Genomic DNA, 20035 nt, shown 5'->3' on the forward strand with positions numbered 1-20035 from the left:
GCTGACGTGAGTCCCCTCCACAGCACAGCCATTGAGAGCCCACGAGTTTCCTCCAGCCTCTCTTCTCCTTTGAGCTCCCGTGTTGAGAAGATGAGCCCAGGAGATAGACAACAGTTCATCTGGATCCTGAGTCACCCAAGGACCTGCGGGAACTGGAGAGCCACACAACACACACGTGACTTGGCATGCGGGGGACTGAGCTCTGCTGGGTTAAACCACTGAGAATCCAGATTTTATTTGTTATTGCAGAACAGCCTAGACTGGCTGGTACAAAGGGAATTTAAAAATAACAACAGGGCATTATAAAGTGAGGATTAGGGAACGTTTAAAAACTACTTTTAAAAACTAGTGAATGTGGGGGCATTGGATTGTCATCAATGTTTTGTGATTTTATGAACAAAATTCCCAGCATGTGCTCTTAAATGTGCAATGACCAGACACCATGTGAATCGCGCCCACAGGAAACCCACCCACCAGCGGTAGCAACGCATTCAAATGCAAGCACAGTGCCCACCTCACTTAGCTGGTCCTTCAAGACCAAAGAGATGAATCAATGATAAATGACTCAGGGAATAATTTTAGACATAAGAGCATTGACTAAACAATTCTGAAGATGTTGAAAAGTAAAGTGTTCCAGACTCCATCTCTGAGGCTTCTCTTAGAGACCCAGCTACTGGCACTTTCCAGATACTATTTTAGAGTCAATATTCTTGACACCTTACAAACAGGGCTCAGAAGATGCCCCAGGCAGCGTCTCACCACGTTTCCAGTGATCTCAGTGGACGGTGGGAAGGCACAAAGGTTAGTATACTCTGGAGTAAATTTAGACGCAGAACTGTTGTCATCCTTATTTCTCTGAGTAATCTGTTCTCTGCCAAGTTTCCCCCTTTATAGTCAGGGACCAACCAATTACCATGAAAATCAGATGAATAAATATTGAAGAGAATGTGTTCATTGCCTATTTTGGTGTCCCCACAGCAAGAATGCGATGTTACATTTTTAATTAAGTCTTTCATTTCCATTTTCTTTTTCAGCTAAAGCTGTCCTCCATAGGATCAATTTAACTAAAAAATTAGATCCAACAAAAAAGCCCCCCCAAAGAACAGTCATTAGTAGGTATGACTTGACAAATTTTCTCAGCAGTACTACAAGTTTCTCCTCCAAAATTAAAATTGTATGGTAAACACAGCTTTGGACATTGGCTCGCTTGGATACCTGGTTTAATTGTATTTCCACAAATTCATACCCTCTTTATCTGCTACATTATGATACTGATTTTTAATGTATAATAAATATGTTATTAGGAGTACACAGCTCTTTTTTAAGTCATTCTTTGATCTATACAAAGTGAACAAATTCAATAATCTTTGTTCTATAAGATGACATATTTAACTAGATTTTAGCTTTTTGTTTTTTTAAATACCTAAAATTTTGAACTGAAATATTTATATTCTCATAGAATTGCTTGGGTATCTTCTCCCCTATTTTCTTTTAGATAACCACAACTGTTAGTCTATGCAAACAGGAAGAAGTATGAGCTGATTCTAAAAATTTCATTTCTGATTCTACATCTGCTAGTAGCATGTAACCCTCAGCACCCCATCACCTTCACAGGCTCTCAGCTCTTAACCTGTAAAAGCCCAGGCCAATCTTTGTGTTTGTTCATCAAATGCTTGTTGAATACTGCTATGTGCCAGGCACTACTCCACATACTGGGCACTATGGCACTAAACAAGTTTGCTACCCTCATGGGGAATACAGTCTAGTAGAAGAAACTAGTCACATAATGAAGAAATTAACAAAGAAACGAATGTTTGTTTGTGGTAAGTGCTTTAAGGTAAAAACAAAGCAGAATGCAGAAACGGGGTATAGAGGGGATCCTATTTGGGATAAAAAGATTAGGGAAGGCTTCTCTGAAAAGACTTCTCTGATGTGTAGGAAGCCTAGCTCATCTTAAGAGGTGAGCAAAATGGCAAAATCTTGATACCAAAACCAGATGAGCATATGCAAGCAAAGGCAGCAAAGACAAGACAGGTTTTACTTACAAACAGAGATTCAACAGAATCCTAAGTAAAACATTCGGTGACCAAATCCAATAATGTATTTCACAAGAACTATGTCAAGGTGAAGTAGAGTTTATGACAGGATTACAACATCAGAAAAATCTAGCTGTGTAATTCTCCATATTAACAATTTAAAAAACAATTATTATCTCAAAAGGTGCTGAAGTAGTTGATAAAGTTCAACACCTATATATAATCAAAGTAATTAAATAATATGTGTAAGTTCCATGAGAGCAGAGATTTTCTTTTTAAACAGATTCCTAGACATATCCCAGCTGCCAAAACACAATGTCTGGACATAGTAGGCATTCAGTATGTATTTGTTGAATGAATGAATAAATGGATGAATGAAATTTTTTAGGACAATCATCTAAAAGATAATCTCCCCAAAGCCTACTGCAACCAGCGCAATCATTCCTTTTCAGGTTTGGAGTGGACAAGGACACTCTCCCCTGGTCAGCCTCTGTAGGCGCCCCTAGTCAGAGCAATGGGGTGAAATACCACATAAGGGTGAGCCCTGGAAGGCAGGAGGTGAAACTGTCCAGGTCTGCAATGGCAGGACCAATGTTCCTGTAAAACTACTGGAAGAAGCAAAGTGTCCAGGCACAAGATCACACCACATTCTTCTCTCTCCGGCAAAAATCGTCGAGAAAAAGAAACTCAAAATAACATGCCACTTATAACAGGAGCTAAATCTAGACACTGTAGGAAATAATCTAATAAAGGAGACAGAAGAATTTGTGGGAAAAAATTTAAAACTCTATCAAAAGACACCTTAAAAACTAAGTTACTGGAGACTTATGCCATGTTCATGGTTGTGCTGATCTAATACAGAAAAATTGTTGGGAAAAAGCTGAATGTTGGGAGGGAAACTGAGGCAGGGCTTGCATGATGTCCTTGGGAATGTGTCTAGACTTGCTGGCTCCTTGCTTCTAGCCCTCCTAGGCTCCTAGATCGATTGTATTCCCATTATCTCAAGTAGCAGAACATGTTCCATATAAATGTTAAACCATCACAGCTGTAAATCATGTGCTTAATGCAACGTGTCATTTTGACCTCCACATTCTCACCACCTGTTCCTCTGTTGGATTACCAATAAATAGCGCGGGCTCCCAGAGCTCGGGGCCTTTGCAACCTCCACAATTGCGATGGCCCTCTGGTGTCCCACCTTTCTCTCTCAAACTGTCTTTTTCTCAATCCTTTGACTCTGCCGGACTTTGTCACCCCCACGACCTGGCATTGGGTCTGATCTCCCCAACAAAAACGTCTGTTCTTCCTCAAATTAATCTACATACATTCAGTGCAAGCCCTATTGAAATCCCAGCATGTATTGTTGGTGACTTGAAAAACTGATTCTAAAATCAGTATAAAGAAGAATATATATATGAAGCTCAGTAAAACGGTTTAGAAAAAGGAGAATCAAGAGGAAGGACTCACACCACCAGATGTTAGGAGAGTTCCAAAGCCATAAGGACGGAAATAGCATGGTACTTATACAAGGACTAAACAGTCAGATCAGTAGAATAGAATCCAGCATCCAGAAACAGACCATGATGCAAGGAACTTAGTATATTTCAGAAGGAACATCAGGACAGCAGAGAAGAGATGAATGATTTAGTAAATGGTGACAGAAAAACTGGCTTACTATCTGGAGATTTAAAAACGTGTTGAGCCTTGGCCAGGTGTGGCGGCTCACACCTGTAATCCCAGCACTTTGAGAGGTTAAGGCAGGTGGATCACCTGAGGTCAGGAGTTCAAGACCAGACTGGCCAATATAGAGAAAACCTGTCTCTACTAAAAATACAAAAATAAGCAAAAAACAAACAAACAAAAAATATATATATATATGTGTGTGTGTGTGTGTGTATATTGGGTCTCTATCTCATTTCATATTCAAAAGTACCTTCAGTTGGAATTAAAGCCTACATGTGAAAGATAAAACTATAAAGCTAACAAAAGAAAATATATATTCAAATCCAGTATATTTGTGATTTGTGGGGGAGAAAAACTTTAAAAGTCAAAACCATCAAACACAAAGGGGGAAACCTGATGGATTCGGATGCATCCCATGAAAGACTTCTATTTGATGAAGAGTATCACAGACAAAATTATCAGATGGATGAAAAAAGCAAGAGAATACATATGAAAATTCTGTTGCTGAAAACCTCAACAAGAAAGCCCAATCTGAAAGTCAAAAGAAAAACATGGAGAAAAGATAAGAACATAAGATTTACAGGAAGAATCTGCTAATTTACTAATGAAGTGCAACCAAAGAATTACAAATCAAACAATGAGGTATTCCCTTTCTCCTTACTCCCACAAACTAGCAAACCTAGAGACTCTCTCAAGGAAGAGCAAGGATGTTGCTGGTGTGCGCCTTAGTAGCTCAGCCATTCTGAAAGCAAATGCAAGCCCTAGTGAAATTCAATGTACGTGTACCCTGTGACCAAAACGCCACTCTTGGCTCCTGTCCCAGAGATACCGTCCCCGGGTACAGAGAAAAACATGCGTGAGAGTTTGTAGCAGCTTAGTCATCCTTCTCAAGAGAGCTCAGTAAGTGACATGTGGACTGCATACGTGACGGGCCCCAGGCAGCCCACCACAGTAATGATCTGATAAACAGAAACCACCATGGACAGATCTCAACAACATATACAGTGGTGGAAAAGGAAGAAACAAAATGGGATTTGTGGAACAATAACATGTTTGCAAACTTCTTTTTTCTTTTTTTGAAACAGAGTATTTCTCCATCACCCAGGCTGGAGTGGAGTAGTTGCGATCACAGTTCAGGGCAGCCTTGACCTACTGGGCTCAAGCAATCCTCCCACCTCTGCCTCCTGAGTAGCTGGGACTACAGGCAGTCGCCACCATGCCTGGCTAATTTGCAAATTTCTAAAAGGCACAAGCACAAAATATGTTTTCTCAGAAGTACATATATGTTAAAAAAAAAAAAAAAAAAAAGAAGGTGGATCGGAAGGAGATAGGTTACATTCATGAGGAAGTGGCTGTCTCCGCGGAAGGGAAAGAGGAACCAGCTACTGGCTGGAAGTGGGAAGTGGCTGCTTCTGCAGAGACAGAAAGAGGAACTGTTCAGAGTGCCAGGAGCTGGGGTATTCAGGCAACTGAGTCTTGGCACCTGAGGTAATAAACTGTCTTGGGTAACACCCCCACCCCCAACACATGCAGTTTAATTGTGTTCCAGTCCAACTGAGACAAAGGCTTCATCCCTCCCTGTCAATCAGAAAATGCAATGTTCTTAACCCCTATTAAATAACTCTACCCTGCTTTGTTGTTTTCACTGGATAAAAGGTTTTAAACAATCCTGGAATTTCACTCAATGGTTAGGTTGATTTAACTGCATTTATTAAACTTAGCAATTCTTGGACTATGCGCCAGGTAAAGATGAATGTCTTTCTTGACGGGAAGATGAAAAATTCAGCCAAACCTACGAGATTATTCAGATACAGCTGTAGTGCCAGGGATGGCCAACATCAGTAGGAGTTACTTCTCTAAATGGGAAAACAAGAGACTTAGCAATGGGGGTTTCATTTACTGATCATCACATTTTACAGCCTTAGAACAAAATCCTCAGTGATTCAACTTTTCGAGATAAGCATTCAAGATAAATATTAAAAGCCTAGGAGCCTGTACTTCCTTGTCTACTAGAAATGTGTTTGTAAGGAAAATGCTCTCAGTTTCTGTATTTATTTACTTTAAAGGACATAAAAGTCAAGGCTTTCAGCCTAGGCCATAATTCTAAAAGTTTTAAAACTTGTGTGGGGCCCTGACCACTGGCTCCTGGCTCCTGGCTCTGGCATGATGACAGGAGTTGTCTGTCCCTGCGTTCCCCTGGAGGACTCGGTAGGCACTTGTGGATAGAGGTGGGAATGTGGAGGGCATTTGACAAAGTGGAGACTGTTTAAGGCAGGTCTGCGCCCATTGGCAGGTCCGGCCCCACCCCCACTGGGTGCTCACCGTGCCTTCTGGGTCCACGAGCAGCAGGTGCTTGGCCTGGCCATTGTGCATGCCCGTGAGGACAAAGGAGCCCGGGTTGGTGGTGCTCTTCCTGACCAGGAAGTCTCCGTCTTTCTCCAGCAGCCCCTCTGCCTCCTTCCTGCTCATCTCTCCTTGGTACCAAGTCTTGGCTTGCAGTTCCTCCAGCATCTTGGCATCTGGGGCTGTAGGTGACACAGGGCTGATGCACTCTACGGAGGCTGCCTTGCTTAACATGGGCCCCAAAGGCTGGTTCTTGAGAGCATCTTCAAAAGGTTCTGTCATCAACAATATTGACCAGCAACAAGTCAATCCCAAGAAGAGCAAATGATAAAAAAAAAAAAAAAAAAAAATACAGTGAGAGAGATGGAAATGCAAAGGCAACTCCTCCAGAAGGGGAAAACAAAAACCAATGGAGAAAACTAACTGGCTGGTAATATAACAAGAGCCATCATAACAAGCATTGAAAAGCACAGCCCAAATTTTGGCATGACTTTCTGATGAGTCTGCTTTCCCAAGACAGCTGGGAGTTGTGCTGTGTGCCAAGGAGTCAAGCACACCCTTTGTCTAGTTAGCTGGAATGACTTCATTTTTGCATGCTGCAAGAGGCCATGAATATCACATGTCATGTACTTTCTCTGGAACTTCAGCCAGCCTCTTTAACAAATTCTGAACAAAAATCTGCCAATACCAAAGGGAAAGACAAGCTACAAAGCTTTGATTTTATGCAAAACCTGAGCCCAATCCACCAAAGGTTTATTTCAAAATCTTTGCATCAGGCAAATTTTTAAAAGAGAAAGCTGACGGGTGTTGGGTTCCTCTTGTGTGACTTGCCCCAGGCTAGGAGCTCCACCTTCCCTTAACCTTCACTTGTTTCCCTGTGGAACGAGGCTCTCACATGACTGCCTGAGACCATACTTGGTTTCATCCCCTTCAGAGCACACTTCTCAGTGCAAGGCATGTGTGAATGGTGAGACTGCTGCTCTAACAATAAATACCAGCAGCAAAAGAAGTAGCCAGGCATGTCTAACTAAATCCCGATGTTCGATTTTCACATAAGGTAGTGTGTATGAAAGGACTCTGAAAAATGCACAGTGCTATGCAAGTGGAAGGTAGTGCGATGGTTATTTCAGACTACGCTGTCTACCCATAAGCATACACATACATACAACATAAGCAGCACAAGAACAGGAATGGTTCTTTCCTGAGCATAACTACACCCTCAGAGCCCAGCATTGCTCCTAGGACAGAGGTCATTCAGTATAGTCAACAGATGCTGTAAAATAAGCCAAACTTATTCGATGTTAGTACAGCGTGGGCAGAAGTGAGGTGAGTAAATGAAACTAAAATTAGCTCTTTTTGATGCTTATTAATCTTTGACAGATTTGGAGATAAAAATAAGTTAGAACCATTGGCAAAAATTATGTCTGTGGAAGTTCTTTTTCATCTGACTTTTTTCCTGATTACCTGGAATTGTCATTTGTTTTATACTGTTTCTACACCATTACCACCTTCGCTATCATCTACATCATCAACATCGTCAGCATCATCCCCAACATTGCCACCATCCCCACATTCACTTTTATTGGCACCATCACCACCATCAGCATCACCGCCATCGTCACCATCATCATCACCATTATCACCATCATCCCCATTGTTACCATCATAACCATCATCACCATCATTGTCACCACCATCACTGTCACTACCAGCAACAGCAGCAGCAGCAATAGCATCACCACCATCAACACTATCATCACTATCCCCTCACCATTATCACCACCACCATTACCATCAGCATCATCAGGATCATCACCATTATCACCATCATCCCCACTGTCATCATCATCATCATCACCATCATTGTCACCAGCATAACCATCATCATCACCATCACTGTCACCAGCAGCAACAGGAGCAGCAGCAGTAACAGCAGCAACAGGAGCAGCAGCAGTAACAGCAGCAGTAGTAGCATCACCACCATCAGCACCATCAGCACTATCACCATCACCATTGCCACCACCACCACCGCCACCATCAGCATCACCACCATCTCACCACCATTATCACCATCACCACCACCTTTGCCACCAGCACCATCATCAGCATCATCACCACCACCATCATCACCATCACCATCATCACCACCACCAGCACCATCAGCAGCAGCATCACCACCACCATCATCACCATCATCATCACCATCAACACCACCACCATCAGCAGCATCATCATCACCACCACCATCATCATCACCATCATCATCACTGTCACCACCACCACTATCGTCATCATCAGCAGCAGCAGCAGCATCACCATCACCATCACCACCATTATCACCATCACCATCAGCACCATCATCACCATCACTATCAGCACCATCATCACTATCACCATCAGCACCATCATCACTATCACTACCATCACCATCTTTCTACCACCATCATCATCATCATCACCATCACCACCATCATCACCTCACCATTATCACCATCACCATCAGCACCATCATCACTATTACTACCATCACCATCATTATCACCACCACCACCACCATCAAAATTACCATCAGCAGCAGCACCATCATCACCACCATCATCACATCAGCACCGCTATATTTAGATCTACTGGTTCAAAATAAAGAACACAGAGTGCTGGCTTTATTTAGTTCCATACTTTTCAATAGGCACCAGCCTTTCTAAGGCTCTTTTTACATTCTGTTTCCCCTCCTTAGGTTTTGAGAGCAGGAGGAGAAATTAACTGATGGGAAAAGGGTAGCTCTGGTTCTCATTTTTTCATCCCAAACACCAGCCAATCTAACTTTCCTTAGGGTCTGTGTCCAGGAGTCATTGGTAAATTGACTATATTAAACAGTAAAAATGGTCTAACCAGACATGGAACTATTAAACTGCAGTTTGGAGGTACTATAAGAACTCCAGCAAAAGCTTGGAGAGCCACCACTGTGCTTTGCATCTTGAAAAAGTGGCTTCACATTTCTTAAGCTGTTTTCACATTTTTAAAAATAAAGGCACTGGCGGGACTGAATTAGGTGATCTAGCATTGAAGGTGGCTTCAAGCATTAAGATTCTACAGTTCTTGCTTAGATTATTTTTGTAAGTCAAAATGGGGGTCCAGTGTGTCTGGGAAGTCAAATTTGCTGGGGAGAAACAGTGTTGTTTTCATGAGGCTGCCTAATTATAAAGCCACTTAACACCGTCCTCACTCATACAAAATACCACAAATCACAGATATTGGACCAGCAAGGCTGCCTTTCACAAATGATAAAGTTAGTTAACTTCTAGGATTCTTCGTTTCCTCCTCTGTAAAATAAAGATAACAGTAGTTATCATAATACCTACCTGTAAAAATTTAAAAATAGGTGTTTAGCACATGGTAGAAAATCATTCAGAACTAGTCTCCATTCCCTCCCTCTTCAGCCTATAAAATTCTCGAGGAATATGAAAAGCAAATTTTAGCATATAAAGCTCTTGTGAGCTTGTGATGCTCTTTCAAAATTTTTTAACAAAAATTTTCACTTTCATTAATCAGTTCATGAACGTTTTAATTTCCTCAGTCTATATGACAAACAGAAAGTCTGTGGTACACATCCCACTATATTGCTATCTGCAATAGATTCCTATTACTCTCCTTATCCTGTTTAGTTTTCATAACTGAGGAGCATTTACCACTACCCGGTAATAGATACCTCCACGAGGTAGAGACTTTGCTGGTTTTGTTTTCCTGTATATCTCCATCAAGTAGAATAGTATTTGACAAATGGTAAGTGTTCAGTAAATATTTGGAGAGAGGTAAAAGGTGAGCAAGAGAGAAAAAATGAGAGAAAAAAATGAGAGCACAAGTGGGAGGAGAGGAGAAAGAGAGAGAAAACCCTCATAAGAGAGAGGTGTGTTGCAATTTCTTGCCTATATGTTATATGTTGGTCTGCTTCATGGACCTAGAGCTCTGTGGAAACACGGGCCATGCCATTTCATCTTTGCATCCTCAGCAACTAATACAGTAGCTGGCACATAATAGCCAATTACTATTTAAATGAATAAATAAACATTTGTGTATGTATATTGTCTCAATATATTTGCAGATCTTCAAGAGGAACGTCAATTCCAAAAAGAGGGGGAAATTGCTCTGTCTCTTGACTACAGAGAGGGCTATAATCCTAAAGGCTTAAACAAACCAAATCATCACCCAGAAAAGTACAGCTAATCATCACCATTAACCAAAACCCTGCTATCAGAAAATTCAGCAATTACACAGATTTCAGATAAAAGGCAGGATAAAAAGCAACCTCAAAAGAAAAGAAAACCAGAGACAAACAGAAACCCACTCATGTCAAATAGGTCTTTCCTCGGGCTGCTCTCAGCACTGCTGACCGCAGCCGGCCAGGCCTGTGGTGGGATCTGCTGAGTGTTGACGTAGGTGGGTGCTTCTCCCGTGGGGGCCACGTGCAGTTTCCCTTCTGGCGTGCTGTAGATGTCCGAGGACCCTGCAACAAGAAAGTGAGCCCCTTTTCTTTTATGATGGTGACACTACTCAAGCCACCCAGCCTTTCACAAAGAAGCTCTTCTGCCTGCAAATGGGAAAACTCCTCCTTCGGATTCCTATGGGGGATATTCTCCTCTTCTGAGCTTGTCACCACACACTGCTGTGACCTGGCTAGGATGTTTTCCAGTCCTTCATATCAGTATGGGGTCTGCCAGCCAATGTCAGGGTGGACACCTTGATGGCACCACTGTGATGGCCTTAGCAAAGATTCTGGCCCTTGCTGCCCCAAGACGGCAGGAGCCTGGCAGGCAGAACATGCCTGGTCTCCTCCTCTCCTTGACAAATGCTCCAAGATCAAATAACTGAGCAGAAGGACCACAAGCCTTATATTAATTGCTCTTGTTTTCTTTTTAAATATAAGCAAATGCTTTATAAATTAACTTCATTCAAGCAATACAATAGAAGCTCTGTACCTCCTAAGGAACTGAGAGAGACTCCTTCCTTATAAAATAGGGCTGCAGTTACTGCCCCTGGGTCTGTGAAGGAAGCCCAGGGTGGGTGTGCAAGTGAAGAGCCCCCTCTGCTGAGGCAGTGATGCTGCCTCGATGTGACTTCACAGCTAGCCAATGGGTGTGCTGAGGCTAGGCCAAGGCTGTTCTGTCACCAAGACCTAGTGTGAAAGACCTAGTGCCTTGACAGGACTTCACAGCTAGCCAGTGGGTGTGCTGAGGCTGGGCCCGGGCTGTTCTGTCACCCAGACCCTGGGTGAAAGTGACACCCAGACCTAGTTGCCGGAGAACGCCTGTTCAGATCCTTCTCGGAGTCTTTTTGTGTGTGCGCCCTGTCTCCAATCTTCTTACGTAAACATGTTCGCAAGAACACCCTGTGGTATTCACATTTCTGGAAAGAGGGTGTCTTTCATACCCTATGGGCGGTGGTGTGTTGAAGCCAGCTCAATCCAGCTGGCAGGAGTTGGTTCAGGGCTTTTTAAAAAGCGTTCCCAAGAGCCTGTGGCTGGACGTTTGCCAGCACACCACTGTCTCCCAGGCTGTAGGTGTGAGAATGAAGTGTCGTGCTAACATTCCCTCGCTGGGGAGCACCACCTGCAACATCATGGACTGTGTTTCTACTCTCCTATTTCTCAACATGCTTTCTACATTGAAGAGTCTAGTCAGATTACGCATCCTTGCTTAGTGACAGCTATTTGCAGTTTACACCTTTGTGTACATTGCAAACAAATCAGCCTTTAGAAAAGAATTTCATAAAAAAATTTTAAAAGGAGAAGATCAAGAGCCCAAATGCATAATCTTCCTGACTGCCCTTTCCCACCATAGATGACAGCAGGTGCTGAGCTGGGGCAGGAGGACACGTGCCATCGTGATACCTGGAGTTCACTTCCATTGGGGACAGTATCTGCCAGCAAATTAATAAGTGACATTCTAATTTGTTATGTGAGAAAAGATATTTATTGTTCTCTTTTTTTTTTTTTGAGGCAGGGTCTCATTCCGTCACCCAGGCTGGAGTGCAAGTGGCATGATCTCGGCTCACTGCAACCTCCACCTCCCAGGTTCAAGCAATTCTCCTGCCTCAGCCTCCCGAGTAGCTAGGATTACAGGTGCCCACCACCATGCACGGCTAATTTTTTGTATTTTTAGTAGAGACGGGGTTTCACCATGTTGGCCAGGCTGGCATCGAACTCCTGACCTCAGGTGATCCACCCGCCTCGGCTTCCCAAAGTGCTGGAATTACAGGCGTGAGCCACCATGCCCTGCCTATTTATTGTTTTCAAAGAAGAGCTGGAAATTTATTGAGAGCTCTGAGTCTCAAGTTCCAGGCCAGGAGCTCATTCTGCGACATCATCTCTTCTCGATCTGGCTGGAATAACTTGAATATATCAAAAACAAGACCTATTTTAAAATAAACCTGACATATTTTACAATAAGGTAAATATCTAAGAGAAATAATGTGTCTCCTTTATTCTTTAGCAGTTATTATATGTCTATGCACACACACGTTATGGAAATGCATTTTAAATGTATGTAGAACAAGGATAAATAGCCCATAATGAAAATGTCCCTCTGGCAAAGTTATGACTCTGATTTGCTATTTCCAGCCTATTCTGAGGCAGAACATGTGGTGGCTTCTGCCAGGCCTTATGTTTTATTGACTGGGCCAGCACTGTGGGTCTTCCTGCATCTGGGGCAGGCGAGACGAAATTCTCTTACACAGAGGACATTTTAAAAATGTATTGTCATTTGCTTCCTGGCATAAATAGCTATAATGAAGGAATAAGCCTCAACATTAAACCAATAATGTTTAAATTTAGATACATAGAAGCATCAGTTGCATCCATCCCCTTCAGATCTTATAGACTTAGTAGCCAGGATCCCAGAGCTAGTGAAAGAGTTATAAATGTTTTTGAGAAGGGAAAAAGGTTAAAATTAAAAGACATTCTTAAAGGATTAGATTGAGATATGAATACATTCATACATATTTGTATGTGTATATATAACTGTCTAGAGAATAAACACTTATGTGAGCAATTAGCAGTTACTTCTTAGATAGTTGTATCTAAATTATTATGGCTGTATCTAAATATATTTGAATTATTTGCAGATATCTGACTTATAGACAGTTATATCGACATTAGTTTTAATGTGTGATGTAGGTGCATGTTATTATGATTGTAAGATGCAGAAGTGTTCTCTGAGAGTATCCAGGGCCTGTGACAGACGTATATCCCTGGTGCCACCTCTGCCTCAATCCCCAGCTTAGAGTAGGGGGCTTCACATCCCCCCTGAAGCTGACCCTGAGTAAAGGGAAGGAGAACGAGACAAGGAAGGAAAGGCAACAATTTGTTGTAGGAGTCACGGGGGCTCAACCTCAACCTTAGAATTGCCTCACCAGTTCCCATAGGAAACTGGGGTGAAGTGCGCCTGAGATGTCAACTTCTCAGCACCCCTGGGCACGGAAGCTCTCCCAGCATGGAGGTGTACAGTCTCAGGGGCATGAGGCAGTGACTGCAGACGGGGTGTGAATGGTCCTGGAGCTGCAGGGAGGCACCACCTGATTGGTGCCAGGAGATGTCTGCAACACTGTTGCTTTTTTTTTTTTTTTTTTTTTTTGAGATGGGGTTTTGCTGTTGTTGCCCAGGCTGGAGTGCAATGGCATCATCTTGGCTCACTGCAACCTCCACCTCCTGGGATCAAGTGATTCTCCTGCCTCAGCCTCCTGAGTAGCTGGGATTACAGGCACCCGCCACCACACCCGGCAAATTTTTTTATTTAGTAGAGTTGGGGTTTCACCATGTTAGTCAGGCTGGTCTCGAACTTCTGACCTCAGGTGATCGTCCCGCCTCAGCTTCCCAAAGTGCTGGGATTACAGGCGTATGCCACCACGCCTGACCACACCGTTGCTTCTATTTCTATAGTCTAGTCAGGATTCTATAGCAACACACACAGCACATATATCCAGGGGTCACTCTGTCAGTCCACAGAAAATAGGCGACCCAGTGGTGAGCTTGTTACTTTTGAAAAGTGTCTTTTGTGTTTCTCACCCACCTCACCTTGCCTCTCACCTTGCCTTAAAGGTGTTTGCTGCCAGTCTTCGCCAAAAGTGTCTCCTAAGTGTCTTCCCTGGTAATAAGTCTGCTCTTTTCCTGCAAACTATAGACACATGTAAATACACAGAATGAAAAAATTATTTTCTTCTCATTTCCCCACTTTTGAAAGCCACAAGACAGTCGGCGAATTGATCCTTAAGGTGGTTCGCATTCTCTGTTACACCCAATTTTCCCTTCATGCCTCGTGGTTGGCATTAAGATTTGGGAAATAAGTTTGTGTGGGTGTGAGGAAAAGGCTGCATCTCCATCAAAACTACACATGCCCCCCCCTTGTTTTCATTACCCCCCCACCCCTCCCGAAGTGTGACTGTAAATCAAGCTCTTCCATATGTATGTCCTAAAATAAATTTCAATTACAGAGTATCTATGTGTCAGAACACACTTCCCACATAACACATACGCCCATGATCGTTCACACTTGGGCAAGTCCACTCTGTAAACCAGGAAATTTCCTTCAAAAAATCAGGAAATTCCCTCTCAGTGTCAGATCCCTGAGCTCAATGTTATTTTGCCATTTTTAGTGGTGTCATTATCATTCACATAAGGTAGTAACGTTAAAAAATTTCCTATAACAAAACAGAAATATCATAACTCTAGAAAGCAATTGCCTTACTAGAATTTTGAGTTGAACATAAAACAAGGGAATGAATAAAATAGAAAACTCATAAAATTCTCATCATTTTAAGGGTCTATATTCACTCCTTTTCAGAGAACCCAATGCCTCCCAAGCCTTTTTAAAATCTTAAATTCTCTCTTTCCCTCACTGAGTTCACAGTATGATGGAATATGTCTGAGGGTACAGAGGACACCCCCAGACTCATATCCCAGGAATCACCACACAGTTCCAAAGCATTTGGCCAATGCTTTATGATGTTAACCCAAAGCCTCTCTTCATCTGCATGCCTCATGAAATCCAGTGAGAGAAAGCTCATGATTTACTGTGTCAAAAATGAAACAGAACATCAGCCTGAAATAAAACCAAAGAAAACAAAAGGAAATAAAGTAGAGTTAGCCTCCATTCCTTATATAAGAAAAAAAGTATAAGACTTACCTGGGCTGTGTCAGGAGCATGGGGTCTGGGTTTCAGTCTAGTATCAAGAAAGCCCCCTGGAGGAGGCATCTTGCTTGGGATGCTGTTGTAGTATGGGTGGTCTGAGCCATCTCCCTCCTCTTCCGTCCATGGCTCATCCAGACTCTGCATTCTGTTAAAGGAAGATTTCCAAGGGCTTTAGCCAAAAGTTGAACTTACAGCCAAAATCAACAAATCTAATGTTAGCGCCTGTTATTAAGAAAAGAGAGTTTAGTCAGTGCCTCCTCAGCCATCCAGGTCTCATGCATAGATGAAAAGCAGATGAGTGGTTTAGCAAAATATCTCTGCCATATTCAGAGTTTCACTCATTGGAACATTTCAATCATGTTTGAAGGATGTCCTTTTGTAAAAGTACATTTTAATTAAGAAAGAAATTATGCCTAAGGATAGCCAGCTCCTCAAGGGACAGCACACATTTTTGTAAGCCATGAAATTGATCCCAAACAAAACCAACTACAAAATGGAAATTTAGTGATATGAGGGAAAATGGTAGAATATGAACCTCTCAAAATTCTCCCTTCTGCTATTTGAAAAAACTGTTGTGCTTCAAAGGACATTATCAAGAAAGTAAAAATACAAACTACAAAATGGGAGAAAATATTTGCTAACATATATCTTAAATGAGACATGTATCTAGAATATATAAAGTACTCGTACAACTCAACAATGAAAAGACAACCCGATCTTAAAAATGAGCTGAGGATTTGAGCAGACTTTTGTCCAGAGATACACAAAAGGCCAATAAGTGCATGGAAAGATCCTCAACATCGTTAGTCATCAGGAAAATGCATATCAAAACCACAACCAGAGACCACTTCATGCCCACTAGGGTAGCTATAATCAAAGAGATGGACAAGAAAAAGTGTTGATAAGAACGTGGGGATATTAGAACCCTCACACATTGCTCATGGGACTGTAAAATGGTGCAGCCACTTTAGAAAATAGCTTTGCAGTTTCAGCATAACCATATGACCACAGAATTTCACTCCCAGGTATATACATAAGAATATTGAAACATATGTCCACAAAGAAACTTGTATACATCTTCACAGTAGCATTGTTCATAAGAGCTAAAAGGTAGAGCCGGGTGCGGTGGCTCATGCCTGTAATCCCAGCATTTTGGGAGGCCAAGGCGGGCTGATCATGAGGTCAGGAGTTCAAGACCAGCCTGAGCAATATGGTGAAACCCTGTCTCTACTAAAAATACAAAAATTAGCCAGGCGTGGTGGCACACACCTGTAGTTCCAGCTACTCGGGAGGCTGAGACGAGAGAATTGCTTGACCCCGGGAGGTGGATGTTGCAGTGAGCCGAGATCGTGCCACTGCACTCCAGCCTGGGCAATGGAGTAAGACTCCATTAAAAAAAAAAAAAAAAAGGTAGAAGTACCCAACTGTCCATAAACTAATGACTGGATGAACAAAAGGTCATATACCTATACACTCAAATATTATTAAGAACTCTAAAATGAAAGAAATACTGACAGATCCTACAACATAAGTGAATCTTGAAAACATTTTTCTAAGTGAAAGAAGCCAGATACATACAGTATGATTCCGTTTATAGGAAATGTCCAGAATGGGCAAATCCATAGAGACAGAAAGTAGATTAGTGGTTGGTGGGAGAGTGGGGAGTGGAGAATGGGGAGTAATTGCTGATGAGTATAGAGTTTCTTTGGGGGGTAATGAAAACGTTCTGGAATTAATGGTGATAATTGTACTTTTGAATATAACAAATCAACTGAATTGTAAACTTTAAAAGAGCAATTTGATTACATATGAATTATCAATTTTAAAAATAATAATAAATGGAGTCTTAGTGGCATCTGATTTGTTTTTCAGTGTCCCCAGAGAATGGCGCTGGAACAGCTGGATGCAGTGTGGGTTCTCTCATGTTCCCAGGCTGCACCCTGCTGGAGGAGCGGAGCTGAAACGGAAGGCAGGGCAAGCTCAGGAGATCCCCCTCGCCCCGCTCTCGGACAGTACCCTGCGGGACACCAGGAGCCTCTGCAGGATAAGGTGAGGGGGGTGTCAGGTCACCGACAGTATGAAGCTACAGGCAGGGCCCCTTGTCACTGCTCTGCTTTAGAAATGATATGCCGGCCGGGCACGGTGATTTACGCCTGTAATCCCAGCACTTTGGGAGGCCGAGAGGGGCGGATCACGAGGTCAGGAGATCGATACCATCCTGGCTAATACGGTGAAATCCCATCTCTACTAAAAATACAAAAAATTAGCCGGGCGTGGTGGCAGGCGCCTGTAGTCCCAGCTACTCAGGAGGCTGAGGCAGGAGAATGGCGCGAACCCGGTAGGTGGAGCTTGCAGTGAGCCAAGATCGCGCCACTGCACTCCAGCCTGGGTGGCAGAGCCAGACTCCCTCTTAAAAACAAAACAAAACAAAACAAAAACCAGAAATGATATGCCAACACTTGCATTTGGAGGCGACATTTTTCTCAGTGGATAAGATCCTGTCTACTACATTTTCTTTCCCCAAAAGTCCTTCAAACTTCACTACATACAAACACATACAGAACTTCATACATTATGTACACTGCCAGAGAAGTATGGTAGTTAAACTAACTCCCTCCATTCATTTTTGTGTGTATTATCTTAATAGCATTTATTTGGCTTTTATTCAACATTTCAGAAACAAAGGCTAGCATAATAATTAATATGAAATATACTTACGCATCTCCCATGGAGATTAAATAAGTGTTAACCTTTTGATCTATTATGTTAAATCAAGTTTAGCCTAAAGCTACCTCCTTACGTATTTAAGTTTTGCCTAAAGCTTTCTCTGTAAATCCTGAACTATACAAGTGGAGGTGTAAACAGACCGTAGCCTACTCTTGTGCCAATCACCGAGTTTTGGCCAATCAAATGCGGCCAACTGTTCCAACTGTGTTCAAACAAGGCAAACGCCGAGCTGTAACCAATCCAGCTATTTCTGAACCTCACTTCCATTTTCTGTAAGTCATTTTCCTTTTTCTCTCCATAAATCTTCTTCCACCACGTGGCTGCCCTGGAGTCACCGAGTCTACTCTGGCTGGGAGGCTGCTCTGTTTGGGAATTGTTTATTGCTCAATTAAACTCCTTTAAATTTAATTCGGCTGAAATTTTTCTTTTATCAGTTACATGCTTCCCTTTTTAATAAAATTTGTCAAACTTACGTTGGATGGATACATAGATATGTGATATTATAAGTAAAATGTTAATGGTAGAAGCTAGATGTTGTCTATACAGTTCTTTGTGTATACTGGAACATTTTTATTATAAAATGGTGTAGGGGGTATATGCTTGACAAATACAGTCAAATGCAACCCATTTACCCACACCTCTGTCCTGTCTTCAGATATCCTGGAGTTGTGGATAGCATTTTTGCATTTTTTTTTGTTGTTGTTTGTGTGTTTGATTTTCTGAGATGGAGTCTTGCTTTGTCGCCCAGGCTGGAGTGCAGCAGCACAATCTCAGCTTACTGCAACCGCCACCTCCCGAGTTCAAGTGATTCTCCTGCCTCAGCTTCCCAAGTATGTGGGACTACAGACATGCATCACCACGCCCAACTAATTTTTGTATTTTTAGTAGAGACGGGATTTCACCATGTTGGCCAGGCTGGTCTTGAACTCCTGACCTCAGGTGATCCACCCGCCTTGGCCTCCCAAAGTACTGAGATTACAGGTGTGAGCCACTGTGCCCGGCCTTGTGTATGTTTTTATAGTCTTTCCATACATTTATTTATCCATATACTATATATGCAATCATTTATGTTTTCAAAATTTTCATAAATGGTTCATATCCTTTTGTAACTTGCTCTTTTTTATTTCATTATAAATTTTGAGATTTATGCTGGTAGTACATGTATATTGGTGAATTCTTATTAACTACTATGTCCCATTTTACACAAAATAAAAAATTTGTTTCCTCAGTCTCCTACCTACATTTGGGTTGCTGTCACTGTCTGCCTCTAACTCTTCTATACACATCCTCCTGTCCCAGCTTGCTGAAGTTTCTTTTGTTCTTTTTTTTTTTTTTTTAATATGATGGCCATAAGGGAGAATTGAATTCTAGCATTTTCAGCCTCTGGAGTGAAGTTTCTAGCAATGTGGAAATGGTGGGTCCTGCAGAGACACCTCCAAAATGAATGTCTTAAACGGAATTTTCCAGGGAAAGAGGAAAAGAAATGAAAAGTCTCTTTGAAGAACAGCAAAGACTGAGAAGGGAGATGAAAGAAGCCTTCATAATCATAAGAACAAAGGTAGAGTCTGACTCTAGAACTAAGGCATAGAAGAATGTGGCTTTAGAAGTTTGAAAAAAGTATAGAGTAAATTTAGGAACAGTAAAGTTTTGTTTCTAGCGATCACAACATTAGAATAGATTTTCATTATGCAAGTTCAATCAAGGACAGAATACTGAATGACCAATATGCCCCATATTACTTTTCTTTTAATGCTTGATGCTGTATGGAATATTCTTACATCCTAAGGAAACTCAGTGATAGAACCTGAACATTTTTTATAATAAACTAAACATCTCCCAATTCCTCTTCACACTCACTATTTTGTTGAACACTTAAAAAAAACCTAAGGTGCCATTCTTATTCCTACTTCACAGATAAAGCTGCTGAGACTCAAGGAGTTTACAGAACTTGCTCAGGGCCACCTGGAAGGTAAACAAACTACCAAGCTGTTAAGCTGCAAAGGCCAGCAAAGCCGAAACTATGCTGGTAGCCAGCACAGTGCCTCACGGAGGGGACCTCTTGCAGCACGA

At 42.1% G+C, this 20035-nt stretch overlaps 1 protein-coding gene across 2 annotated transcripts in view; it reads right to left on the reverse strand.

Moving 5' to 3' along the window:
* The window catches only part of SHC3 (SHC adaptor protein 3), a 179895-nt gene that overhangs the window by 26559 nt on the left and 133301 nt on the right, over positions 1-20035 (reverse strand). Inside the window, exons 8-11 of one of the 2 annotated variants that reach the window (XM_019033376.4) lie at positions 15233-15383; positions 14125-14224; positions 10402-10560; positions 6039-6334 (exon numbers count right to left, since the gene is read on the reverse strand). In XM_019033376.4, the coding sequence (XP_018888921.2) occupies positions 6039-6334; positions 10402-10560; positions 14125-14224; positions 15233-15383 (706 nt within the window). The remainder of the gene's footprint in view (positions 1-6038; positions 6335-10401; positions 10561-14124; positions 14225-15232; positions 15384-20035) is intronic. The other variant, XM_004048225.5, reaches the window with a different exon arrangement.

This window comes from Gorilla gorilla, chromosome 13 (assembly GCF_029281585.2).
Source record: "Gorilla gorilla gorilla isolate KB3781 chromosome 13, NHGRI_mGorGor1-v2.1_pri, whole genome shotgun sequence".
Classification (NCBI taxonomy): Eukaryota; Metazoa; Chordata; class Mammalia; order Primates; family Hominidae; genus Gorilla; species Gorilla gorilla.